General features: G+C 46.0%; 1 protein-coding gene across 5 annotated transcripts; it reads right to left on the bottom strand.

Moving 5' to 3' along the window:
- Positions 1 to 769: 769 nt before the first annotated feature.
- GATA3 (GATA binding protein 3) lies at positions 770 to 22,747 on the bottom strand. 5 transcript variants are annotated; one of them, XM_065401608.1, is made up of 6 exons: positions 22,621 to 22,747; positions 21,579 to 22,076; positions 18,508 to 19,047; positions 14,103 to 14,248; positions 7,119 to 7,244; positions 770 to 1,167 (listed from the first exon to the last, which is right to left on the bottom strand). In XM_065401608.1, exons 2-6 carry the CDS (start codon positions 21,817 to 21,819, stop codon positions 883 to 885), a joined length of 1,338 nt encoding a protein of 445 aa, XP_065257680.1. In that variant the 5' UTR covers positions 21,820 to 22,076; positions 22,621 to 22,747; the 3' UTR covers positions 770 to 882. The 5 variants fall into 5 exon arrangements, with proteins under 5 accessions (XP_065257680.1, XP_065257697.1, XP_065257688.1 ...); XM_065401625.1 differs by having other exon boundaries at positions 14,103 to 14,245; XM_065401616.1 differs by having other exon boundaries at positions 18,508 to 19,044.
- Positions 22,748 to 27,209: the final 4,462 nt, after the last annotated feature.

Genomic DNA, 27,209 nt, shown 5'->3' with positions numbered 1-27,209 from the left:
TGAAAACAAAACAAAACCAAAAAAAAAAAAAAACAGGTCTTAACACTAGCAGTAAATAAATTTATACAACCATTCAGTCTGTATTATAGGATGAAATAAATCTACATCTTTCTTAATTTGGTGCTTTGAATTATACATACAAACAACAATTACAGGAACTTGTTCACAATGCATATAGGCCTGAAGAATGGCTATCTGAAAACCCTCACTGGCAATATCCATATGTTAACACTGATTGCCCCAAAACCATTATTACTTCCTATGTAGAAGGCCTGGTGCCTTGAATGAATGATCTGCCTACAGCTTTTAGTTAGTTAGTTAGTTAATGCATCAAACAATTTGAGCCAGCCAGAGAGAGAGAGAGAGAGAGAGAAGACACGACTGGCGGTTTGTCCATTCGTTCGTTAGATCTGGTTCTTCTCAGTCGGCATTTTTATTCTCCTCCCCATCCGCCTTTAAAAAAATTTTCCTCTGAGTCCTTCATGCCTGTCTTTACAGCTTACCCAGATGCAATAAAGTCTTCCTCAAATGTACAGTATTCCTTACAATATAAGTTATATGCAATGTTCAGCTTTTTTTTTTCACAGCACTAGAGACCCTGTTAAATAGGGAATATGAGTCTGAATGGCTTATTCACAGATGGAGTCCAGATTCAGAGGTTGAGAATACAGACACCATAGTGAGTTCCTTTAAAAAGTGGCAAACATCACTTTTTTTTTTCCTTTTTTTTTTCTTTTATGCCTTCAAATAACTTTTTTTTTTTTTTAATTTTTATCCATTTGTTTTGGGCTTCAAATGAATAACCGCACGCCTGCAAAAATGCAAGTATATAAAGTAAATCTCATTTTGAGACCGTAAGCATTCAGCAGGGGGAGTCTGTCTCTAACCCATGGCAGTGACCATGCTGGAAGGATGATGAGGTCCGAAAGAGAGGCTGGATGGCGGGTGCATCGGTGTCGGCGTAGTCAGCATGTGGCTAGAGTGACTAAAAGGTGAAATGTGGCTGATGGAGGACATGTGTCTGGAGAGGGCGGCGGGGTTAAAGGAGCTGCTCTTGGGGAAATCTTCCAGGTTGTCGTGGACTTTTTTGCACTTTTTGGATTTGCTAGACATTTTTCGGTTTCTGGTCTGAATTCCTTCTTTCTTCATAGTCAGGGGTCTGTTAATCTAAACAAAAATCAATTATTTTTTTATTGTTTTTTTTGCTGCTGTCCCTCCTCCCCAGATCACCGTGGAACTCATCACTGACACATCATTAAGACCTGGGAAACGGCCAACCAAATTCCAGATGCAAACGAGTCTTTTGGGGGCATGTGAAAAAAAAAGCTGGTAGGGTTTCACGGTTGCCAAGACTAATGTATGTAACTTCTAGTGACCAAAAGGTTTAGGTTACCATGTTCCAGGACACTAGGTAACCGGAGTGCATCTGCAAAACAAGCTAGTGAGTATCAGCTCATATAGTCCTTAAAGGCACTATCTCAACCCTCAAGGCCTCTTGTTAAGGCAAATTTAAAATCATTAAAGCTAATATCCAGTGAAATAATTAAATCTCAATCTTGTCTACAAAGGACCTAAAATACTCTTGTCACCATCATAGAACTGGGAAAATGCTGCAAAACATGAGCAAAAAATATTATTGGTATTTTTTTTAAATAAATTTGCTTTGGACATGCTTACTCCTTTTTGTGTGTTCCTTTTCTGCAGACATTTCCTTGATGTGAGTTTTATTGGCAGGAAGCAAATTTAAAATTCACACACACAAATATTTGCAGAAAACCCAAACATTAAATTCTCATGCATGAATATTTGCCCAAGAAGTGAAATTCACACATCCAATCAGGGAAAAGAAACAATACCATGTGACTTATCGAACCAACCACAACTAAGCTCAAGAAGGAAATGCTGAATATCTAATTCCCACAGGCTGAAATTCATCTCTATTCAGAGGCCAGTATCAGACACATGTCCCACTTAAGTCCCACTTACAGCTTAAGGGCTTAGCTGGGACTTAAGTGATGCAAAGGCCTTTTCCTGACTTCTCTGCACAGGGATGAATTTCACCCACAGCAAACTATGCTCCATCCAGATAATTCAACAAAATCCCTAAAATATTAACCAGATCATTTTGACTATTACTATTAATAATATATTTGAGGGAATCACAATCAGCTGGTGGATATCATGCAAGCGGGAAAAGAGGCTAAATATATCTGATAAATTATCCATTGCAAATTATTCTCTCACCTCTAGTAAATGATGACAAATAGGGGTGTAAAAATATCATTCCTGCACCATTGTGACCATTATTTATGATTATAGGAAAATTTACCTTCTTGTTTGTAGGCTATTGCATGGTGCTCTCCACCATAGCATATGAGTTATTAATTAATGTATGCAATAGTCCACTCAGGTAGGGCAAGTTTTATCTCCATTCTATAGAGGGGGATCTGAGGCCCAGATCAGACAGGAAGCCTATGGAAAAGCCAGGAAAAGGACCACGCTTACGTGGGTCCCAGTCTAGCACCTTTAACTACAAGACCAGCCTGCTTCTCAATTGCCATTTGTAACTCAGAGGATCGGAACCTCTGAGAGATGAAGCTTTTCACCTGTAGAATGCTGGCTCAAATCCAGCCCAGGTCAGTAGTCATCAAAAGTTGCTATCATCTGAGTCTGTTTGATGGCCTATTTTAAATGAGTCAGTGGTGTCATCCCCAGTTCCTAGCGGAGAAGTATTCCTATTAGATTGCTAATGAGGCTGCCAATTGAAAATGGAGAGTCCTGGGACTGAACGAACACAGAATGTGAGCTACCCATTTAGTTTGAAGGACACTCAGGTCTGAAGGGTATTGGGGACAGTTTGCACCCTTCCTGACCACACCATATGTGTTCGGTAGATATACAGACCACTGCCGTCAAGGTGGTCAATTCTGCATTTTCCACCAACACTGGGTGGGGGATACCAGAACATGTGGCCCCATTTCTCCCAGCAGAGTCAGTGCTCGTGAGTTCCTCGTGGCAAGATCACATGCAATATGCGCCGTGTGCAGGTGCTATACACAGGTGCCCTCAGTGATCTGGCAGGAGAGACCCGAGGCTGAATTTTGCTGTGATCCCAATGGCAGGATAGAAAGAGATTTTGGTTTTCCACTGACTTTAAAATGTAGTTGCAGTATAATTAAAAGGTCACCCATAGGAACTGAACCCACGGATCTTTCTCTGTTTCCACTGCACATAAACATGAGGTCCAAAGGTTAGGACACGGCTCCCTTTTCAACAAAATTACCTCTGCAGTAAAAGCTAAACACATGCTAAATAAGAGATTATTTCGAGTAGCATAATAATAGAAATGGGCCAAACACATGTATATGAAAATCATTCATTTCAGATGGATCCCATTAATTATGGGCAGTCCTGCAAGGAAATATGTTCTCTGCTTTACTGTATGCAGCATACAGACTATTCTGTTCTTGGGACACACCGCTCCGCTGCCCTGTAGCTTCCAGCTATTGCGAAATAAGGGTCAGAACTTGCACCTATTGAAGTCAGTGGCAGCTCACACATTTAAAAGGGTGCACATTTGAGCTCTGTGAGCCCGATCCTGTGAGAGGCGGAGGGCCTCCTGCCAGGTGCTGAGCATCCTCCACTCCCTTTGAAGTCAATCGGGCCTGATCCTACTTCTAGGGAATATTGCATGTAAGTTCAATGCGGCAAGATCGGCCCCGAAAGCCCCAAATCCAACACATCAAATAGATGGAATAGTCAGAGATGACCCGTGCCTGCCCATAGTGGGGGGGGGGAAGTGAGGGCAGACGGCTTCAGCACTGTTACTGAGCATGCTCAGTCCGTGTGAGCATGCTCAGAACAAGCCAAGCAGCAAATCTGGGGGGGGAGGGATGCTGTGACTCTGCATGCTCCCCTCCCCCCCGCGTCGTCTGCGGATAGTCTTATATATTATAGGTCTGATCTTGCTCAGACTGAAGACAGTGGGATTTTTGCCATTGACCTCAACGGTGCTCTGTGGCTGCAGCAGATTTAGTCATTATAATGCTCAGTTAATCTCTAGGAGTCCCTTTATCTGAGAAAGCACTTGAGGATCTCAGAAGGTGCCCTATAAATGTGAAATATTAGTAATTATTAATATGATTGTTAATGGGTCCTATTAAAGTCAATAGGACATTTGCCAGTGACTTCAATAGAAGCAGGAATGAGACTATTATTACTAACATCCTCCAGGCAATTGGGTTTGCTTTACCGGCAGGAATCTAGTGGAACACTAAAAATAAATTAGCATAACTGGGAGGGTCAGGGAATAGCGTCAATATCCCAGCCCTGCTGTCATGCCAGCCATGGAATTGGTCTCATTGGGAGTTTTCCCTACAGATCATTTGCAGGAGTGGGCTCTAAACAGACAACAATTTAAAGGTCTGAATAAAACTCATTAATAAAAACACGAAAATGCAAGAACAATAAAAAACGTATTCCATATATTTGATCCATTATATTCAGTGACTGTTCCTCACAGTGCCCACACTAAAAGATGTTGAATGCTTCTTTGGAGGGACAGGGGGCCTTAAATTCATACTGATCACCACAGCTTACTAGAGACTCATAGCACCAGTTAAGAATGGACTTATCTGATGAGACCCGGCGACGTACAGACTTCTGTCTCACCGCTCACTAGAAACTAGTGCTGGTTTGAAAACGCACATGGCCAGATCCTCGGCCTGTGCAAACTGGTGTTCCTCCATCAACTTCAGTGATGTCCCTTTACAGCACTTGAGGATCTCTACACTTTCTTGTAAATATATTAGCCTCTAGAGGAAGCCTGTCCACCTGCCATAACCGGCCCCCTCTGTAGCAAAGTATTGACTGAAGGATTAGTCAGGTGCTATTCACAAGACAGTTAACACAATCTTATCGATCCTGCCTCCCAGAAAGACAGCAAAGGAGGTGGCCTCCGCTGGAAGGCGACTCAACAAAACTCCTAATGCTTTACAGCACATCATGGAAATCAGTCACCATACCGGATGCTGCCTTCCTGCCCTCTTCCTCACCACACTCCCAGGTATCTGCTTTCACAGCCTGCCTTCTCCCACCTATGTTCCCTCTGGTTTGGTTTCTTTGCTGGTATTTGCTTATCTCCCTAACCTCCACAACACGCTAGGGCCTTTGCAATCAGAGGCTCTTACATTGTCTGGGCAGGAGAAAGGTGTTAATAAATAAAACCTTGATCTTCCACCTCGCAGTCAAAGATCTTTAGATCTTGGGGGGGAGGTGATATTTTCAAGTGAAAAGCAGTGCTGGGAGTTGCTACCTTCCCTTTCCCATCAGGGCTAAAGACAGAGCTGCAACTGGACATCATCCACGAGGAAAGAGGATCTTATTCATTAACGGCCAGTTTTGAAACTCTTGCTGATCAGTATCTTACTCCACCAGCAGTCCCATTTAAGCCAATGGATCCACTGAGAGCAAGATGCCACTCGACTTGAGTAAAGGGTATCAGAATCTGGCTCATGTACTATAGCCGCCACCCAGGTTGTTGTTGTCACCGGCTGAAGATGTTTTTAAAGAATGTGAAAGTGGTTCTAATCTGCTCAGCATAAGCGATGTGCCCCATGTCACAAATTTCACAGCTGAATCTGAACTTCCCCAAAATTTGGATCTGGGGGGCAGGGAGGCCTGGATCAGGTCCACGACACACAGGATACATAGTCATAAAAAATGAATGGGTGAGTGAACCTGCAAAAGCCAGACAGGTTTGGATAGGAACCCGAGCTCCCTGCTACTTTCTGATCCCTCTTGGACTGGAAATACCATGGGACAGTTCAGTGCTTTCACTCCAGATTCCTGGAGCCAGCTGCCATTGGAGGCAATGGCCACTTTTTCAGTGACTTCAATAGGAAGAGGGTGGTGCCCTTCGTTCACTCCTTGAGACTGAAGGAGTGTGGAGATACGTGAAAATGAAAACGAATGGGGAAAGTTAACCAAACTTTGTTCCATGCTCAATAAGGGGGGCATGGCTAGGCTTGGGCAAAGATCTTGGTCATTTTTTATTTTACCCAAACTGGTTCTCTCATCCCTAGAGACAAAACAGCTTGAGTATTAAATGGAAATGATGGCCCAGCTAATGCCCTCAGCTACACTCAGCTCAGTATTTCTAAATGAAACATAAAGCAAACAACCACTCCAAAAAAATGTGACATCAAAGCAAAGCAATTGTAAGTCTTTGCCTTCTTTCTTACGTTGTTATTATTATTATTATTATTATTATGCCATGTATGGAATGAATGTAACAGTGTCTATTATTAATTAATAAAATAATAATAATAATAATAATAATAATAATAATAATAATAATAAATAATAATAATTGGTATAACTCTTCCCAGATCCCTTTAGATCTTTCCTTAGGGCATGCATCCCTGGTTTAGGTGAGCTGGCTTTGCATGGAGCTATTAGATTAAATCTACCAGACATTTCATTTCATCTCCCCTTCCCTTCCACAAGCAGCGCTTTAAAATTCACAGCACAGGTTTAGCAGACTCTTCATCCCACTAACTAAATCAAATCCTCTTCATTTTAGGAATTGCATGTACCATCCCGGGCAATTATAGCTACCTTTTTGAGTGGGTGGGGGGGTTGGGGAGAAGGAAGCAAGGAGGGGCCTAAGAAATAATGGCTGGTGTGTTATTTTTGTCCTGAGTTCATATTTTCTCAAGGAACCGGACTTAGCATCCAAAGCATATCAGTTTGCAACATGGCATGTTGTCTTTTCTAGTGTGCGGAGTCCAACACAAAGTAGATAATATCGCTCTCTGTTGATAAACTCCTCCTTTCTTGGCTTGCGCATGGTAAAGGTATATCGTTACTGATCTGTGGGCCTGTCTTATAAGGCTTCAAACCGGGTCCTGTTACATCAATTCTATTTTAATCAAAATCATTAAGGAGGGGACGGGGAGCGTTTCCTCATCCTGGCTAATGGTCTGATCCTGGCAGGTCCCAAAGGGATAAGTGGGTGTTCCGAACCTCTCAGGATTGGGGCCCTTTAAGTTCCGGAGAATTTTTAATGTACGTGCCTGAAACAGAAGCTTCCTGACGAGAGTTACAGTTACACTTACATTGTGCAGCTTGTAATAGAGCCCGCAGGCGTTACAGACGGGATCACCATTGGCATTTCTCCTCCACAGCGTGGTGGTGGTGGTCTGACAGTTTGCACAGGATGTGCCCGCCCGTCTTGCTGCAGACTGAGGTAAGGTGGGAGAAAAAAAAGCCCCCGTATTAAAAAGATTCAATCAGCAAAACCACTGAGCCAGCAAACAGAAACTGGACAAAACTACTGCACGTTGCTAAATGACTCATGAGAACAAATAGTCATTCCGAAAATCCCCAAGGTGCATTCATCCCAAACTATATAGGAACGGCACTGGGGGCCTACGGTAAGTGCCAAACCTCCAGAAGAAATCATCCAAAACAGCAGCTCTGGCAGATCACGTTTCAGAGGGGAAAATATTACTTAAATGCCATCAGGCTTTTCCATTTTAAAACTTTCAGGTGCCCGTGGGTCTGATTCTGCATTTAGGGCCCAAACTAACAACCACTGAAGTCAACGGACAGCCTGGCGTTGACCGCCCTGGGTATTGGATCAGACCCTAAAGCACATTCAAAACTCGGACGTCACTGGGCGTTTTGGATGTGCAAAGAATGCAGGATCAGGCCCCAAATAAGGCTCCGTCCTGTAGACTTCACTCACATTGAAGCGCACAGAACTACTGCACAGGCACCGTCTTGTAACTCATATTTCAGCTAAGGGTGGCAGCAGCTGACTTCTCAATCACGTAATTTTAAGCCAAACGTTTCAGTTCATTTGAGTATTTATAGATCTGAAATAAGACTTCACCGTTTTATAGAAGCCATATAAGAAAAGGAAAAAAAAGAACCATTTTCATTACCTGTAAAATAAGAATGTAGAAGGACGTTTGGGAATGTACTCCCTCTTTTATACATATGTTATAATTAACAATCACAACTTTTACCATTTTGCTCCACTCCATCCATCTGCGATGGATAAACTGAGCTTCACTTTGTCATGTGTTAGGGTACGTCTACACTACCCGCCGATTCGGCGGTTAGTGATTGATCTATCGGGGATCGATTCATCGCGTCTAGTGTAGACGCGATAAATCGATCCCCGATCGCTCTGCCGTCGACTCCTGTACTCCACCGTGGCGAGAGGCGGAAGCGAAGTCGACGGGGGAGAAGCGGCAGTTGACCCCGCGCCGTGAGGACGCGAGATAAGTCGACCTAAGGTACATCGACTTCAGCTACACTATACTCATAGCTGAAGTTGCGTATCTTAGGTCGATTCCCCCCCCCCCTCCCCCCAGTGTAAACCAGGCCTTAGGCTTTCAAATAAGATATTTAAAGCCAAAGTCCTTTCTGCCCCTCATGAACATTAAATGGTTATTGGGCTCTGATTCCACACCTATTCATTGGCTTCAAAGGGACTACTCATGAACTGAAAGTTAAGCGTGTGCTTAGGTGCTTTGCTGGAGCTAGGCACTGCTCAGCACCTTGAGGAACTGAGTTTTAATTCTCTTCTTTGTGCCACTAATCTAACCATTTACCCCACTACCCACTCCAGCTGCCTATCGCAGCACATACAACATTTAAAAATCACTAAGTCTCTGGACACTGTACAACAAATCTAAAACACAAATGTGGACATTAGGGGTAGTGTTCACTTTAACTGTGAATTTCCTGGCTTTAGGTAGGTCATGTTACAACTTAAATAATAATTAAATGTAGTGTGGGGAGTCAAGGGATGGGGGAGGGGCTGTTTTATTGGGCATTACATGTCCTTTGTTTATTGGCTGGTTAGGATTTTCATTATTTAGACAAAAGAAGTGTGAAACATAAAGTAAATACATACACACACAATAACCTGCTTAGAACACTCGCCATGATCGAATTCAAAGGGGCTGCCACGATCTGGGCCAATGGGAGTTTAAGGTATGTCAGGAATGCAAGGATCAGGTCCTAGTTGTGTATACAAAGTAGGCAAGATATGCAGCAATTTGTCTGTGGTTCAAGCCATTTAATTTGATTTTAACTGTTAGTCTGCATGTGACGGGCTATAACTGGAAAAACACGGTGGGTGAAATCCTGGTCCTATTGACTTCAAGGAGTCTTGAGGTCCTGAACCTAGACTTTGCTCAATGGAAACTCCCACAGACTAAAGAATCAAGCTCTGAGGACCTCATCTCAAGCACTGAAAAGTTTCCAATTGGCTTTAGTGGGCTGTGGATTGGGCCCTAAATGTGCTAAAACTAACATGCAAACATTACATTTTCTGCCAAGTCCAGGCTACCAAAAAAGAAAAGAGTGAAGCCAAGGTGGGATGCAAATATGGCTAGTGATCATGATAAAGGAAAGGGTAGTTTTGTTCTGATCTCATTAAGGAAAATGAGGATTAATTAAGAGATCTAACTGGCAAACTTTTAAACAGGGGAGCCCATGCAGAGTAGTAGTATGTTACACAACATGTGAAGTAAACATTCAGTTGCAGTCTAGGACCTTGTCTACACTACAGGGGGAGATCGATCTAAGTTATTCAACTTCAGCTACGTGAATAGCGTAGCTGAAGTCGATGTACTTAGATCTACTTACTGCGGAGTCCACACTACGCAATGTCAACTGGAGACGCTCTCCCGTCGACTCCCCTTGCGCTTCCCATTCAGGTGGAGTACAGGAGTCGACAGGAGAGCAATCTGCGGTCGATTTAGCAGGTCTTCACTAGACTCGCTAAATCGACTGCCGATGCATCAATCGCCGCACATCGAACCCCCCAGTAAGTGTAGACAAGGCCTAGGATTATTTTCTAAATGTGGCAATTCTTTTTAGCCCATCATAACAGATTTTTCAATGCAAAAATTGCAAATAAATTAAATGTTAACACTCCAAATTGTTTCAAAAATTATGCCAGGTGTCTGCATGCTCTGAAGTGAGTATATTCAGATTTACAAAAATATGAACTGCAGACACATTCTTGCTAGGCAAAGGGAAAGGCGTGTGCGTATGTGTGTGTGTGTGTGTCTGTGTGTGTGTCTGTGTGTGTGTGTGTGTGTGTTGATTTCTGATCCTGCAGTCCTTTCTTGGGCAAATCTAAAGCCCCAGTCCTGCAGATACTGAGGCACATGCTTAATTTCAAGCATATGAGGAATCCCACTGAAATCAATTCAAGTTAAGCGTGTGTGTCAGCATTTGTAGGATCAGAGTCGAAAACTGACGTGGGGACTGATGCTTCAGTTTCTGCATAGGCTCATATCCCATCTCCAATGGCCGTTCCATGAGTAGAGCAGGAGCAGCACCAGTCTCTAGGCTTTCAGTGGGAGTTTTACCCTCGTCAGGCCTGAAGTATTGGGCCCCTGGGGATTTCTAAAACCAGTGATATTTGACTCAGCCCACGCAAGAGGAAATGTCTCCCTTGGAGACATTTTGCGGTTTTGTGCCCTATGCCACTGATGTTCACAATCAGTAATTCCACACGACACAAAAATCCTCATGATAAATGTAATTTAAAGGCAAAAAAAGCATTATTCTTGCACAATTATCTCTTTCTGAAAAGAAATGCTAAAAAATAATAGAACTAAGGGTCTTATCCTACTCCCATTAATGTCAATGAGAGAACTCCCACTGATTTCAATGGAAATGAGCAAGCCCCAAATTAGTTGTACATATTACAACTGGAGTGTGAGATTATCATGTAATGTCCTGCAGATACAAATCCCCCCTGGCAGAATGCACAACAACAATACTTTGCACTTATAGAGCATCTCCTGGGGGAGGATCTCAAAGCGCTTTTCCATTCACTAGTGAATCCAGCTTCACAGCCACTCTCTGAAACTAAGTAAATCTGGTTTTAGGCGCTATGGCCCACAAAGGTTATTAGTCTGATCCAACTCTCATAAATGAAGTCTGCATTGATTTTAGTCAGAGCTGGGTGGGGGTGTCCTATCTTTGCCTTCAATGGGCTGTAGATCAGACCCTCTGAAACTAGCCCAAGGTCATACAGGAAGTTTGCGGGAGCGAGAGAAATACATCCTAGATCCTGTGCCTTAACCACATGCCCAGCCTGTCTCTCTCACGCTCCTTTTGAAAGTTAGAACAGATCAAGTTGAACCACAGAGGCCTTTTTTTTTTTTTTTAAATACATAATGAAATGCAAATATAAGTTACAGCTCTGTTGACATCTGCCTTCTTGGGGAAATTTGGCAAAAGCAATGTGGTATCAGATGGAGGCAGAGCGCTTACTTTGTTCAGTTTATATAGAAAAGGGAAAGGCAAAAATCTAGAAATCTAACATTTATATGTCACCAGTTAGTACAGACCGTGTTCAAACTGCAGGGACTTTTTGGGGGGAGGGAGGAAGACTACTTCATTTTAAGGGCACATCACAGGATATATATATATTTTTTTGTAAGTGAAGCTTTGGGGTGATTCAGAGCGTTCTTTGATGTGCAATCAGACTTGCTTTGAGAGCACACCTTGCAGCTGCCTGGGGTTTTGTATGGGGTTTTTTTTCAACCTCCTTCTCCTTCTAATACATTCAAACTCCTCAGTGTTTGGGTTGGGGAAGCAGAGCTGTTGTTTATGGGTTATCTCCAGTGCTCAGATATCCGGCAGCTTTTTCCTAGGAAGTTAGCTTTACACATGAAGAGAGAAAGAAAAAAAAATAATAAAGACAGAAAAATGGGTGTGTGTTTAAGACAGGGGAATGGAGGGGGGGAGGGGCATGGAGGCTAGAGCTTCCCAAAATCAAAAGCCTACAAGCACTTCCCTCCCTAGAAAGTTTTTCCTTTTTCTAATAAGGGCAGGAAAGAGACTCCGTTAAGCAGGACCAACAGTTTCTTTTAAGGGAAAAGTTCATTGTAAGTAGTGGAGCAGTATTGCCTGTACTGTGCAGCATTTGAAAGAAAGAGGAGGATGTACCAGGGAACTTACCCCTCCGTCCCCAAACCTACATGTCCAGTCGAAGACAACAGCATTTCTCCTTGCAGTGTTATCTTTCCTCTGGTCATTTAGAACTTGATCCCAAAAAAGATGTAGCATTTGCATATGTGAATAGTCCTATTCACTTCAATGGGACGAGTCACAGGCATAAAGTTAAGCAGGCGCCTCAGGCCTTGTCTACACTATGGAGTGGAGATCAATCTAAGTTACGCAACTTCAGTTATGTGAGTAATGTAGCTGACGTCAACGTACTTAGATCTATTTACTGCGGGGTCCACCCTACGCCATGTCGACTGGAGACACTCTCCTGTCGACTCCCCTTGCGCTTCTCGTACAGGAGTCGATAGGAGAACGATCTGCAGTCAATTTAGCTGGTCTTCACTAGACCCACTAAATTGACCACCGATGCCTCGATCGCCACATGTCGAACCCCCGATAAGTGTACACAAGGCCTTAGTGTTTGCAGGACTGGGGCCGTAGGTGCATGCGTAACTCTACTCATGTGAATAATCCCAGTGGAATCAATGGGACTAGTCACTTGAGCAAAACTACGCACATGCCTTGCAAAGACCCATTGGCTTACTCGCTGTGCAAAAAGTTAAGCATGATTTGCAGGATAGAGGCCTAAGTGTTTGCAAGATCTGGGCTTTAAGGGGAGTTGTATTATTCTGTCGGTTAATTCTGCTGTTAAGTACCATGGGGCAGGAATCACACTTTCCTCTGTGTTTTGAACAGCAGCCAGCATACTGTCAGCATTTTTAATAATAATAATGAGACTAAATGTTCCTTCATTCTAAACATGCAGTCACTTCCCTGGGAGGGAACACAATTTTGTCCCACTTCTCCCACCCCACCCCACCCCCACCCCCCGGCCTTGTTGCTTGCAAGATCATTAGCCATGCCTTCCAGACTTTTTGTGGCTTCCCAGGAAATTCACAGATAGATCACTGGGGATGCTAAACATATGATGTGTATTACAGTTACAAGATCTGAAACCATTATTTAATGGAATGAGGCATTTATTTAGGTGCCCTCTGAGGGGGCTGAGGCACATGCTTAATTTTACACACACCATTCACTTCAGTGCCATTACTCACAGGTTCTGCCCTACACCCTGCGTCCTCGTTTACACCCGTGGGTGTAAAACTCCTACCAGACCGGAACGGTAGCATTTTACACCCACGTTGCACTGATGCAAATGACTATGCCAGGGCGATGGAGGATGGGGCCCAAATTTAAGCATGGGTGCAATCCTTTGTGAGACTGGGGCCTAATTTATGCAGGGTCGTGGAGGATTCTCCATCACTGACAATTTTTAAATCAAGAGCGGTTGTTTTTTCTAAAAGATTTGCCCTGGGACTTCTTTTGGGGACGTTCACTGGCCTGTGTTTTCCAGGAGGTCAGACTAGATGGTCGCTATGGCCCCTTCCAGCCTTAGACTCTAGGAATCTCTGATCTATCAGTGCCAGTTACCAAGGCGATCTGTCATCCAATCAGCAGAAGTTGACCATAGTGGGCGACATGCTCCATCCTAAATACCGCAATAAATAAACTTGGAAACTATTTTGAGTTCAGAAAGGGAGGGAAGGAAAGGATAAGTCCCTGTGTTCCTTTAAAACCCAGCTGTCCCTGTAATCCCTCTTGGGTGGAGGAGAAAGAAACGCACAAATTTCCCCCACGAGGGTTTCAAATTTAAAAAAAAAAACGGGTTTCAAAATCTCACTCTTTCAAGGTGAGGCCTCTCAGACCTTGTGCTCTGCCACACTTCTCCTCCAGCCGCTATTCCCCACCCAAGACCCAGGTAAGAAAATCAGCATCCCTTAAAGTAATTCCTACAGATAGAGATTTGTAAAGGCACAAATATAAAAAAAAAAATGGTACGTAACTTGGCAGGCACAGTGTAATGTGGGGGATGGGCTGAGAGTCTCTCTATAGCTCGTACTTTAAAACCCCTCTTCAGTACAGACTGACATGTCTGTGGGCTCTCCTGCCCTTTCCCTGCAGAAAGCTCGCCATCCTGGGCTGAGGAAATCAAACACAACAACGACAGAAAGTTAGTGCTGTCTGGCTCGAAGCTCCGGAAAGGGACTTACCAGCCTTCTCTTGGGCTTAATCAGGGGCCGGTTCTGCCCGTTCATTTTGTGATACAGTCCACAGGCGTTACACAGATAATGCCCGGTGCCATCTCTCCTCCACAGGGGGGTTGAGGTAGCGCCACAGTTTACACACTCCCTGCCTTCTGGAAACAAGAGGGCACATAGTTCACTTATGGAAAGCAATGGGGGGGGGGGGACAAGTGTGAAAGGCCTCTGATCTAGCTCAGCTCCCTCTCCCCCAAGCATCGCCTTCCCCCAGGCCCTCTGCAAAGCCCTAGCCATCGCTTTGGGCAGGGCTGTTTGTTCATTATTTCACACACACGTTGTCGTTCTGGTGGCCAAACAAACCACAATCCCAAAGCTTTAGGGGCCCGATCCTTCCCCACCCTCCCCATCGGTGGAGGCAGGATCAGCCCCTTGCTTGTTTTGTCTGCGCTGCTGGAAACCGTTCACTAGCCTGCGCAGAGATCATTACAGTTAGCAAGGAAAATAAAGAGGGGCCTGATCCTGCAGGACTGCCTAGCACCAGCTGCAATGAGTTACATGGAACTGCTTCTCCCACACACTAATATCCACAGGCGATCAAACCACAGGGGGCCCGGCCTGTAACCCTTCCTCACATTAGTAGCCCTTACCTAGGGAGCGGTTCCATTGAAACTAATGAAGCTAGTCCTGCCAGCAAAGACACTTTGAATAAAGGCTCCATAGAATTCCTAACTCCCTCTATCCCTGGCCTCGGCGGGCAGGTCAGAAGTTTTTGGTATATTCCAATGAGTTAGGGCATCAGCCAAATCGCATCGATTTGGCTTGACAACACCAATCGATCTTTAAAGTCTGAATGAAAGCCCTAGCCCAGCCCCTGTGCTGCCTATGAGGAGTTCCTAGAGGGCTGTGTTTTCTTTTAAGTCAAGCAGCAAAGCAAAAGCATCAGCAACCGGTTCAGTGAAGAGAGAGATTCGGTCGATTACTGGCGTATTCAATTAACAGGGACCGTATTTCACTCGACTGGTGGAAAACAAACCGAAAACAAACTCAGATTCGGTGCCTCACCCACAGAGGTGCTTTGTCACTCTCCTCTGTTGATGAGGCTTTTAATTAAGTCTTCCAACAGAGATACTTAGGGGACCCTGCAATGCACATATGGGGCCAGTGCTGTGGCTTTAAAATATTTTGTTTTCTTTCCTTCTTATCAACCTGCTTCCCAATTCCTTTCTTTCTCAAGCAGGGAGGGAAAGAGATTGTCAGCTGTCTACTATTTTAATTCTGATCCCGTATTACTGCCATTTGTTTAACCTAAATAAGCAATACCTTTAATATTGCCCTGGCCTATAGTCTCCCTTGCCTCCTTTATCCGCACCTAGCTAAAGTCAGGCTGAAATTGTGACAACAAACATTAGGCTTTGCTCCTGGCTTTGGTTCAGACAAACCATTTTTAAATCTAACCACACATCCCCAGAGCTTTCAATAATAAAATATCCTGGTGATTATGCTTATTAGATTGGTTAAAGATGATCGCCTGCAAACTAATAAATGTGCTCAGAGAGCAAAAACGAGGATGATCAAAGTTGATCACTGCACATAGAAGGGTTATGGCCCAAAGCTTACTTTTAGGCATTTGGGAACAGGAAATGTATGGTTTTTTGCTACAGTCACAGGAGTGGTTTTTGTGCTAAGGGCTTTGTTGAACCAACCCAGCCACTAACAGTACAGGACCCATCCTCCCGCACTGAAACAATTCATTTCCATTCGTTCTTTGAAAGAAAAGAAGAGCTCGTTTGTAAACCTCAGAGCTGCTTGCGAGCTGAGCCCCAGACTGCTTTAAAAGCCTTCGATTTCAAAACGAAACGCTTCGGGTTAATCAGAAAGTAGGGGCCCGATCCTGCCATCCTAACAACAGAGCCAGAAAGGGGCAGGCGCTAGCCCGCCCTTGGGGGGGGGGGGGGTGAAGGGGGTTCTGCCCCTGGGAAAAGGGCTGCGGGGTTCAGGTCCCCATAAGGCGCCCACCGAGAGCTCGGCTCAGGCAAGCCCACAGCCAGGGCGCGCCTGTTAGGATCTGATCGCGCCTAGCACGCCCCAGGGTAATTAACTCGCGCTCCTGCCTGGCCACACCGCGTTCTAAGGCCGCGTCGCCACGTTCCAGACAAACAATCCGTCGCCTCCCGAGCCTGGCTCGAGCCCGTGTCCCCCGGCCAGGCCCAGCCGTGGGGGGAAGCGTTGCGCTCCGCGGTTTGCTTGCGGAGAGGCCCCGCTGCAGGGGGAATGGGAAGCGGGGTCTGCGGGAGCCGGGGGGGGTGTGGCTCGCTCTGTGTAGGCACCCGGGTGACAAGAACCACAGCGTGACAACCTTAAACATGGCAGCAGCCGCTTGCAAAGGGCTCCCCTCTACCCCCCCCCCCCACGCTGCACTAACAACACTCACTCCCTGAGCAGCCAGCTGGACTGGGGGCCGCTGGCGCAGCGAGGAGATGCTGCCGGTTTATTTGATTCACACCGTGCCTTTGGGGCCCATTACAATCCGTGCATTAAAGAAGAAGAAGAGAAAAAAAAGAGGCATCCGCACCCTAACCACAAACTTCAACCGTTTTTCCAAAACGCTGCCGCCTGGTCGGCCTGTTGTAGAGCATTTGCAAACAGCAAAACCCCACAAAGGTAGCAGCCGTTTCTCCCTCCTTCACCTGCGACACCTCCAGTCCCTTTGCCCACCCACCTCCCCGGCTTCCCAGCTAGCTGAGGTTGAAATGGCAACCCCACCACAAAGCCGGCGCTGCTTTTGGTGCTGCAAACCGCAGCTGTCTTTCTAGAAGTAACAGAGAGTGGCAGCAGGAAAACAAAAACAAACAAGCCAACAACAACAAGAAGCTTTGGAAATGACTGGCCGGGCGCACACACCGGAGAGGCGGTTTGCGGCACGGCTGCTGCTGCAAACGCCACCTCTCTACCATCTCCTGGGCACCCTCTTTCCTGAGCTGCCGGTCCGGGTCTTGGGGCTGGGGGCTCGCCTTTCAGAAAATGTAGGAGGCGCATGGACTGTCTACAATCAAGACAAGAATGCACCGGACTTGGTTCCCTTCAGAGTTCATTTGTTTTCCTTCCCCCTTGATACACTGATCAGTTTGTTCCCCTTAACACTGGACATCACCAGTAAGTTCCTCTTACTGTTCTATTCTCTTTCCCTCTCTTTTGTTTCACTCCATGTCTCTCTTTCTCTCTCTCTCTCTCTCACACACACCCCGTCTGCTTTCATGTACAGAACATGCAGGTCTGGGGTTTTTTGTCACTCTAACCGCATCCGGACCCTATTAAAGTTCCTGGCGTTGGATAAACAATGCAACTGTCGCGTGCAGCAGTCTGAAAATAATTGGATTAGCTCGAACATATCAGCTAAATAGAGACAGTCCCTGCCCAGACAGTCAGAGTAAATGTCACCCTGGAAAAACCCTGAAAACTGATCGCGTTCATGTCAGGCAGCCCCGCAGCAGCCTCCACTGAAGGGGGGTGGGAGCTTTGACTAATCGTCCCCTGCTGCACACAGAGGGAGAGAGCATGGAATATGTTGGTTTTCAAAGTCCGGCTCATGAAATCTTTGGGAGTGAGACCCCAGCCTCACAGTCTAAACAAAACTCCCTTTGCAGAATGCTTTCCCAACGCTGCTACAAACTGGCGTCTGGGCTGGGGGGGGGGGGGGGGGGATGAGACTGGGAAGTGGGCGCTTTGGGGTGGATAAATCCGAGCTGCTCTGTTTGCCTCTTTGCCCGGTAAGTCACTGGACCGATATATACCCGTCAGGGTTCTGTGACAGCTCCCCGGGGAAAAAAATAAAGCTGAAGTCCCCTGTTGTCCCAGGCCACTTCAAGCACACCAGTTACAGAGTCCCTGGTTTTAGTAGCTTTGGGGTGGATTGGGGGCTGCAAAAGGGACTGGTACAATTCCTTCTGGTTCTCCTCCTTGCTGGAAGCAAGGAAGGGCCAGGGCATCAACCAGATTCATGTAGACAAACTGGTAGGTGGATTCGCTGCCCTCGAATTAATCTCGGGATGCAAACTTCGGCTGGGACTTTTTACAGCCTTTACCCCTATGTGGCAGGGCAGCTGTGATGTTCCTCCCCCCCCCCCCCCCTTCACACACACACCTTTGTTTTATTACAAAGTCCTGTTGCACATGGCATCTCACCCTCCTCTCCTAGCTCAGTGTTTCTTGTGGTGGGAGGGGGCTGATCTGGCCCGTAGGGAGGCCAATATAATATGCCCCGGAGGAGATTGAAAACACCTTCTCCAGGGGCTGAGCTTGAGAGAAGGAGCGTGTCTGCAGGCCTGCGCACAGGGCTAAGCCTTGATCATGTAGGTTCAGGGCCTCTCCATATTTCCCCTCCCTACCCCGGGGGTTAATAATCTAAGAACCCTACCTGTACTGGAGCGTGCTTTTGGTCTTGATTTGCACCCAAACCCGGTAGGCGAGCCCCCTAGGAGGCTGCTGGGGGGGAAGAGTCCAGAGCCATATTCTGGGACGTAGGGCGGGTAGGTGGTGATGGGGTGGTGAGCGGAAGAGGAGGCCCCTCCTAGCGATGCCATGGTGCTGCGGGAGTGAGAGGACTCCAGCTTCATGGTGTCAGCCAGGGACACCTGGTACTTGATGCATTCCTTCTCGTCCTGCCGGCTGGAGCCGGTGGATCCCGGGGTGGAGATGGAGGGATCCGGGGAAACATCTTTGGGAGGGGTCGGAGGGAAGGTGAAAAGGTGCGGACTGGAGTGGCCGGCTGATAACGCGGAGGAGGAAGCCGGCGGGTAGACGGAGAGGGGTCCCGGAGAGCTGTGATGGATCGAGGTCTTGGAGAAGGGACTCAGGTTCCAAGGAGACGCACTGTGGTGGCCCCCTAGGGGTTTGCTCCCGTCCAGCCAAGGGAGAGATCCGTGGAGAAGCGGTGGGCGACACACCTGGCTCCCTGCTAGGAGAGAACAGAAGCAGGCCAGGTTACACTCCCTCAGGGATGGGCCAGCACATGCAGGACCCCCAGGCGAGCTCTCTTCGTCACCCATCTCAGCCCTCCTGGTGCTAACCTCAAGAAACAGCTCGCACAGCGCTCTTCTCACGGGTGTCAAACCAGGAGAGAAAAGTGCAGCCAGGGAACCAAGAGCTATGAACCCGCTGGCCTGAGCAAGTCTGAGCTTAGAGCCCCGATCCTGAACTGTAGTCCCCCCCCCCCCCAGTCCGTTTGGCATCAGCTTTATGCCTAAAAGCAAGAGGCTATAAGTAAAAGCTATTATCGGATCGAGGCCCAGAGTGGTGCTCAGGTGTGGTTGGTTGGAGGGCAAAAGGGAGTCAAATCTTCGGATATTACTTATGGATTTGTCAAGCCTTTATTAAATTTCCCTCTCCAATCAATCGTACAAGGCCTCTCCAGTGAAGATCCCACATGAAACTGCAAACCCTCCGAGGAGAATCCATTTATTATTGGGTTCTTCATTCCCTGCACTTAAGTAACCATGAACTACGAGACACGGAGATATTCTGTCCACAAGAAGAGAGCCAGGAGAAGACACTGATGTGTTAATAACTTTTTTTTTTTCACCATTAGTCTGTTTTCGCACATGGACTTGTGTGTGTTTGACCCAGACAGCTTTATAAGGACAATATCACACACACAAAGTGTCACTGGTCTCAAAAGATCTTTACATTAGATATGTTCAAACCTTATCTTAAAATATACAGCTAGACTGGATTTTTGCAGTTGACTTTGCCCATTTTATCCTTTTATGTGACTGCCAACAAAGAAAAAAAGAAAAAGAAAAGAAAAAAATACTTAATGAAATTGACATTTTTTTAAAAATATCTTATGACGGAAAACATATTGAATCCGAGGAGCGCAGCCAAATTATGCTTCTTGTGATATTTCTAACGATATATTGATCTCTACGGAGGCATTCAAATCTATTGTGATAATTCTAAATATAGAAAGCTACAGAGATCGAAATAGATACAGATATTTAGAGACACAAATAGCTAGCTAGAATGATATATAGTCTCTCTCTCTATATATGATCTCTATGCATGTGTCTTATCATGTTAGCCATTTGTGAACAATACTGAAAGTCAATATGCTAAAGGAAGGGGAGGTGGGTTAAATGAACACGAAGGGTCAAAATTCATTATCTTATCCAGGAAGTAACGTAGTAAATAATATTCAGGCTACATCCGAGAGACCGCATTTCCACTTTCTGCTGATAAATTGGGGGGAGGGAGGATAAAAGCTGCTGATCCTTACCAATCATTATTTTACAGACTCTAAAAGCAGAACAATGCATTTACTGAACAGCGAGTAATGCTTAGCAGCTCACTCAACAAGTAGGTGAGGTCCTGTGCGCAGATCAGTGAATCCGGACTAGCTCCGATGCCCAAACGATCATCCCTTTCCATTCAATTTTGTTTTATTTTAGGATGGGTTTTTTTTTCTAATTTATTTCAAACCTAGGGCTTCTGCCGAGTGGGAGCGCTGAGGTTATGCCCTGCTTTTTAATCCTAAAGAAAACTCCAGCGCTACAGGCTGAATCGCTTGAATTATTCTTTTTAAACAAGGGGCAGGAGAAGATTCATCCTGAAATGTATTTAGGCCCCGTAAAAACAGTACATGTGTCTCCTCGGTATAGCTGTGTATGAGGCTATGTGTTTGAATTATGATATAGATCGTAAATTCACATTATATACGGCTACATACATAATTACATGTATGTGGTGTATCACAACGCAGCACGAGATGTATAAGTATATGTACAGTAATATATAAAACACACTGTCATGCGGCACAAGGTTAGAAAGCCAGGCTTTAACATCAAATGTATTATTTTCCCATCCAGGGTGAATGTAACATCCCAGCCGTGAATACACACATATATCACTATTCCATCTCTTCCCCCCCCCCCTCCCCTAATATTAACTGATAATGCTACAAAGAATTCTAATGTAAAGGCAAAATAAAATTAAAAAACAAATCCAAATGGAGTTTAACTGTTGAGGGTGGGGGGAAAGACTTGCATCGACTACTTTTTCTTTAGCACTTATTTGGGACAAGCCAACTCAAAAATTCAGCGGTGGCATAGTCTTGCCACCGGTAACAACGTGGTTGGGATTTTTATGGTATTGGTTGGTTGGAGAAATAAATACGATCTCGCTGCTTCTCGCAGGATTTATCTATAATATATAGCTAGTAATAGGCCCATACCAAAAGGCCATGCATGCGTTTTCCGCAACATGAGGACATTTTGCAGATGACAGTGTTCCTGGGATTAATTCAAGGCGCCCTTGTTAGTTGCTAACAGCTACTAGTTGCCTGCCCCTATTGCTTATAATGCTTTAAATGAGCAGTTTATAAAATGAGACACACAAACGCAGTCCTGTTTCCGGCGCGAAAACCTGCCCGCTGTCAACCTGAGCGCAGCTAGCGGGGGTCCCCACACCAGGGCAAGGTAGGGGAGAACTCACCGTGATGGGCCGGCGGGTACCTCTGCACCGTGGCTCGGACCGAGTTGCTATAATAGGAAGGGACGTGATTCCCTTGTCCGTCGATGTTAAAAAGTACATCCACCTCCTCGGCCAGCGGGTACTGAGTTGGATCCATGTAGGAATGGCCGAGCCCTGGGTGGTGTGAGTCCGGATGCTGCCCATTCAGCACCGCGGGGTGATGGTGGCTTACCCACCGCGGCTGGTCGGTAGTCACCTCCATCGCGCTCTCTCGGTGCGGGACTGTCTCTCTTCCTCCTCCCCAAAGCTGGGCAGACTTTCAACGGGAAGGTAGGCGGTGAGTTTATATACAGAGAGATGTTGTCGTGCTTTTTTTAAAAAATAAATAAATAAAATGATAATAATAATAATCGATTCCAAAAAAGATGAAAAAATAGTAGGGAAAACAAACAAAAATCTAAGAAGCGAGATCCCAACAGTATCTTCCGCTCTTTGCAGATGTTTCTCTTCTTTGATCACCTGCAGTGAGAGAGAGGAAAGGGGAAGGAGCGAGAGAGAGGGGGAGAGAAACGTGTTTGAGTACTTCTCTGCTTTATCACCTGACTTTTAGGCAAGCGAAAACAAGCCCCTCCATAAACGGCGAGATCTTTGAAAGCCCACCTATTGTCCTAAGCATAGACCCACCTATTCTACCAGGACACACACACTCTCTTTCTCTTTCGATCTCTCTCTCTCTGTGCAGCAGGGGAATGAAATAGACCAGAGTTACAGACGCAGGCGTTGCTGCGGGCTGCTGCTGCTGTCCTTTTCTTTTTTTTTTTTCTTTTTTTTTTTTTTTTAATGTTTGGTCAGTTTCACCAGCGATGCGCCTGCTTAGAAGCGGTGCAGATTGTGACCGCGGAGAGCCTGAAGCATTTTCAGGGTTTATTCATTATTGTGCAATAGAAAGAAAGAAAGAAAGAAAGAAAGAAAGAAAGAAAGAAAGAAAGAAAGAAAGAAAGAAAGAAAGAAAGAAAGAAAGAAAGAAAGAAAGAAAGAGTTGTTAAAGAAATTCAGCACAAACCTTGGTGGAGAAGGAGTATGTGACCCAGGAGAGATGAAGCTGAAACTGCTTGATCAGATCAGATTGTGCTCTCTCTCTCTCTCTCTCTGTCCCCCCCCCTTTTTTTTTTTTTTTTTTTTTTTTTTTTTTTTTTACAGGGAAGGCATTCTTTCTGAAAGGAGCAGGATGGCGCCAGCCGGCTCAATGCTCACAGACAGCTGTGGCGAGACGCAACTTAAGGAGGTTCTACTGTCATCAGCACTGAGTGGGAGGAGCCTGTCATGGGATAAGGAGGGGACAGGGCACGAAACACAAGGAAACTGCAACCCAGCTTTACTCCTTTCTACTTTACCCCCCTCCCCCAATATCCCTTCACCCCCGTGACCGGAAAGTCTCTGAAAGCATCCCCTCGTTAGGCTGGAAATACTGAGACAGAGTTAACACGACTTTTTAAGGGGGAGAATATTCGAATGCACGTGAAACAGAAATGTTATTAAGGGCGTAACCAATACGTGTGTCTTATTATATGATGTTATTAATTATTATTATGTTCTTTCATTCCTATGCACCATCCCTACTCTTACTTACAGCACTTACTTTGTTCGGGAGATACACGGAATCTGAAGACACAACCCGGCCATCAAGAAATGATTTTCTATGGTGACTCCTGGCCACTCTCGGAAGAGTTTCAGAGAGCAGGTGAAGGAGACGTGTGGAACTCTACGTTCTTTGTCGAGCTACTAATGTATCGTTTTAAAGCATTACCCCTTCCAGGTCAATTAGTTAATTCCAAGTAGGACTAATCTGGGGCGACAGTTGTACTTTAGAACGTGTGTGAGAGGGTGTTTGTTCCTCCAATGTGTCAACGTGCTGGAACAACGCGAAGAACCATTATTTCAGAAATACCCATTCTTTCGGAGTTGTTCCTTTATTACATCCGATTCCATTCAGTTGAGAAGAAAAAGAGATCCAGGAAACAAAGGTCAAGCAGAGCGTAGTTTAACGTACCATTAAAATAGTGAAGGAGGCTTGGGCGGGGGGGGGGGGGGGGGGGGGAAGGAGGTTGTTTGGGGGAGTTTTGCTTTTGTTCTGTTTGTTTGTTTGCTGGTCGTGCAGCTGAACATGCCTGCTGCGATCTCCTCTCTGGGGCTCAAACTCCGCGAGCGAGAAAGAGAAAGTTCCTGTTTTTCTCAGCGCTCATCTGACCACTTTCGTTTCCACAGCCGGCACAAATAATAATTAACACATTCGTGCCCCATTACGACCCGTGCGGCCTGAGTGTGCAAACGAAGTGCCCAGAGCCAGCTCCGGGGGTGAAAGAGGGCTCGGGACGAGCCCAGGCAGGGACTGGCTCCTGCGAAGCGGGGTGCACCAATCAGGAAGGAGCAGGAAGTGGGCGCTTGTGAAAGCCTTTCCTGATTGGCTGGGAGCTTTCGAACCGGCTCCGGCAGTTCGGTCTATTGAGCCATTGCATCCCCTAGTGGCTCCGAGGCAGGCAACAATGTGCAACAAGTCCCATGGCTTCCCCTGCGGAGATTGCAAACTAGCAAAGTGTCAAGGAAATCCATAATGAAATGGAAGTGTGCACGGATCGCGGGGGAGGGGACTTCAAAGGCGAGAGCGAAATAAACTACTAGGCAACAATATATACAGGGATAGATACACGGGCAGCAGATTGATCATGTAACGTGGCCCCTTTGTGTGAGTACAAGCCCCAGCGCTTTAATGAGCCTTTCATTCACGCAAAAGGCGACCTACGCGCAGTCCACTCCCCAGCGCTCCGGGCTAAGTGGAAAACGGGGTGCTTTTAAACGTATAGTCTCTTCATGCAGCCTCGCGCATTGGCCCTGCTTAATTTCATCGGGCCAACACCTTGATTTGGTCCATAGCAGCACCGAACGAGGTATAAAAACGTTCCGCATACGTCAGTCCTCCAAAGCTTTAATTAGTCAGCCTGATACTTAATATGCAAACTGGAAATTGCGCCGCACACAGCCGACAGCGAGAGAGATTTTATGATAAAATAGTAATGAGAATTAAATACATTTATTATGCGCATATTTGCATGTATGCCAATTGAATTGTTTTTATTACAAAAATGCTATATTCTAATTTGTCTTTCTCTTCGTAGCGGATAAATGGCTACCTACATTCAGTTACTTTTCTGAGTTGGGCAGTTCTGAGGCGTAGAGACAGAGAAAACATACCGCAGAACTGTTGTGCTCGCAGGAGTAAACGGATAAATATCGGTTTATCCATCCCGGTTTGAAGATGAACTCTGGGGATGCCAGACATTTAAAAGAGCGGAGGGCGGTCACGGATATAAACAAGTCCAAGGGCTTTTAACTAATGCAATAAAACGAGATGAGCTAATCACTCAATAGCTAATCTCCCGGGCTCTCATTCGGATCTGCTGAGTGTACAGCTCCGAGCACCGTGCTAGTGATTTCTGGGTGCGCTGGCACGGCTTGTTTGTTGCCTACAAGCGCTGAGCGTTCCCTCGCTGCAGTCAGGTAGGCACCCGGGCTGAGTCGAAGGGGATGCTCTGTGTAATGGAGCCGGGGCTGCAAGGAGGGGTATTCAGTGTCTGCTTCCCAGCTTCTCCCCCCGCCTCCCTTTGACTCCTGGATTGACAGGGTGTAATTGGGAAATGGGAGGTTGCTCTTTTGATGCTCTCTGCATTGCCCTTCGCTGGCCAGCCTAGCCGACGCCACTGGGCATTGACGTCAGGGGCCGAGCTCAGAGCCATGCTGCCGAGGGGAAGCCATGCTGCGTGCCAGGGAGCCCATTAGCGGGGCAAGAGGCAGGCAGGCAAGGGGCTGCAGAGAGAGAGAGAGGGAGGCGCTTCTCGGGGCTGGAGGGGGGCTCTCTCACACACACACACGAGACACGAACCAGGCGCTCAAGGAGCCCCGTGCATTAATTAATCTGAGACGCATTAGGTTTGGACCAACTCTTCAATCCTTATGCAGAGTAACGATGCAAGTGTGTCCACACGATTCCCCTTTCCTGCTGCTCTCTCTCTCTCTCTGTCCTCGCTTCTTCCCCCCCCCCCCCTCCACCCCGCTCTGGACTGGGATGGAGGGGGGAACATGGGCAGGATTCCCCCCCCCCCCCATAACATTTGCTGGCCTCTCCGGTTCCCTTTCTTAGCCTGTTCTCTGCATTAGTCAATTTCACCATCGGAGAGTGGATGCTGCAAAAAGCGCCGTCTCTCTCCCAAGACACACAGCTATCTCCCATAGGTAAGAGGGATTCTACTTGGATTTCCTTTTTTATTTAATGTCGTTATTTATTGCTTAAAGCGATCCCAGGAGGGGGAATCCTGCCGGACTCCATCAATTTCAAGGGCAATTCTCTTTTTGGGGGCAGGGGGAGGCGGGCAGGGGGTCATTTTAAAGGCAACCCCTTCTCCCCCCTCTGACTGTACAATGTGTCAGTGCGTCTTATGATGAGACAAGGAACATTTTATGAAGACCCCTTATACAGACCGAAAGCCCTCGGGGGAAACACGAGATTTCTAAAACAGATTGTCTTGGAAGTTTAAAAACCCTCAAAAAAAGTGAATGAAGATGAGAATGAAAATGGTTCGTTCCTTGTGGTTATAGGATGATCATCGTAATAAGATCAGTGTTTTCAAAGCGCAGATGTTAAGATGCCGTGACAGGTTAGGTGAGATAAAACTGTATTTAGAAAGAGTTATAGCCAAGCCCACATAAACTTGCAGGCGTACAGCGAGACAGACAAAAGGAATATCCATGTAGAAGTCGTAAAGTTGCTAATCCCAGCAAAGAAAACTTGTGTTTCTGGGAGCCTTGGGCGATCATTAAACTTGTTTACATAAGTGATTTGGAGAAGAAATGTTTCAATTTACTGCAAAAACATAAATATGTGCATTAGGGCAAATATGGATCATATCCGGCACGAGGGTAGAACTGGAAATTTGTACTTTGTGGAACAATCTTACACTGATTAGGGCATGGACTACAATGGCCTAACAAGTCTAACTACTATAGCTCTAGGAGTGAACACTGCTTTGTAAAGGACTTTGGACTAATTCCACCAGCATCCCCCAACCCTTCTGTTACAAATCTGTCACTTTAACTTAAACATTTCTCTGTCTTCTCTTTAACTTAGAATTGTCTGTGCAACTCTTGAGACAGAGGGCGGAGGGGGTGAAAACAAAAGGTGATCAAAAGAATGCTGGGGATTTGGGGCTGGTGGATTGAAAGCAAACACCTCTGATGACGCGTGTATTAGTCGTTATTCTGCAGAAAATAATCATGACCTATTTCTTCATTAGTCCTAACTACTCCGAACATAGTCCGGGGATAGAGTTTAAGAACAGCATAAATAACAAAATAACAGCAATGATAATGACACGACGATCTATTCACCGATGGTGGCTCCTTGAATATTAACATCATCCTTATCATTACTGGGGGGCTAGGGGAGTTAGGATTCCCTTTGCAACCCTTAATCGCCCCCCCCCCCTCCGGCTACCCGTTAGACTCAGCCTGGACTGTCCCTTCCCCATCCTTGTCCAGTTGAGTATGGTGCAGTTGACATAATTCCTTCCACCCCAGCGGGGGCCTTAATTGACAGCTCGG

Source organism: Emys orbicularis, chromosome 1 (genome assembly GCF_028017835.1).
Source record: "Emys orbicularis isolate rEmyOrb1 chromosome 1, rEmyOrb1.hap1, whole genome shotgun sequence".
In the NCBI taxonomy this organism is placed as follows: domain Eukaryota; kingdom Metazoa; phylum Chordata; order Testudines; family Emydidae; genus Emys; species Emys orbicularis.
This window is presented reverse-complemented; position numbering and strand designations above follow the sequence as displayed.

Coding starts and splice junctions, on each gene's coding strand:
- GATA3 (XM_065401608.1), bottom strand. CDS start 21,819: ATGGAGGTGACTACCGACCAGCCGCGGTGGGTAAGCCACCATCACCCC. Junction 7,245..14,102: donor TTAAGCCCAAGAGAAGGCTG/GTAAGTCCCTTT, acceptor ACCTTACCTCAG/TCTGCAGCAAGACGGGCGGG. Junction 1,168..7,118: donor TCTATTACAAGCTGCACAAT/GTAAGTGTAACT, acceptor ATTTTTGTTTAG/ATTAACAGACCCCTGACTAT.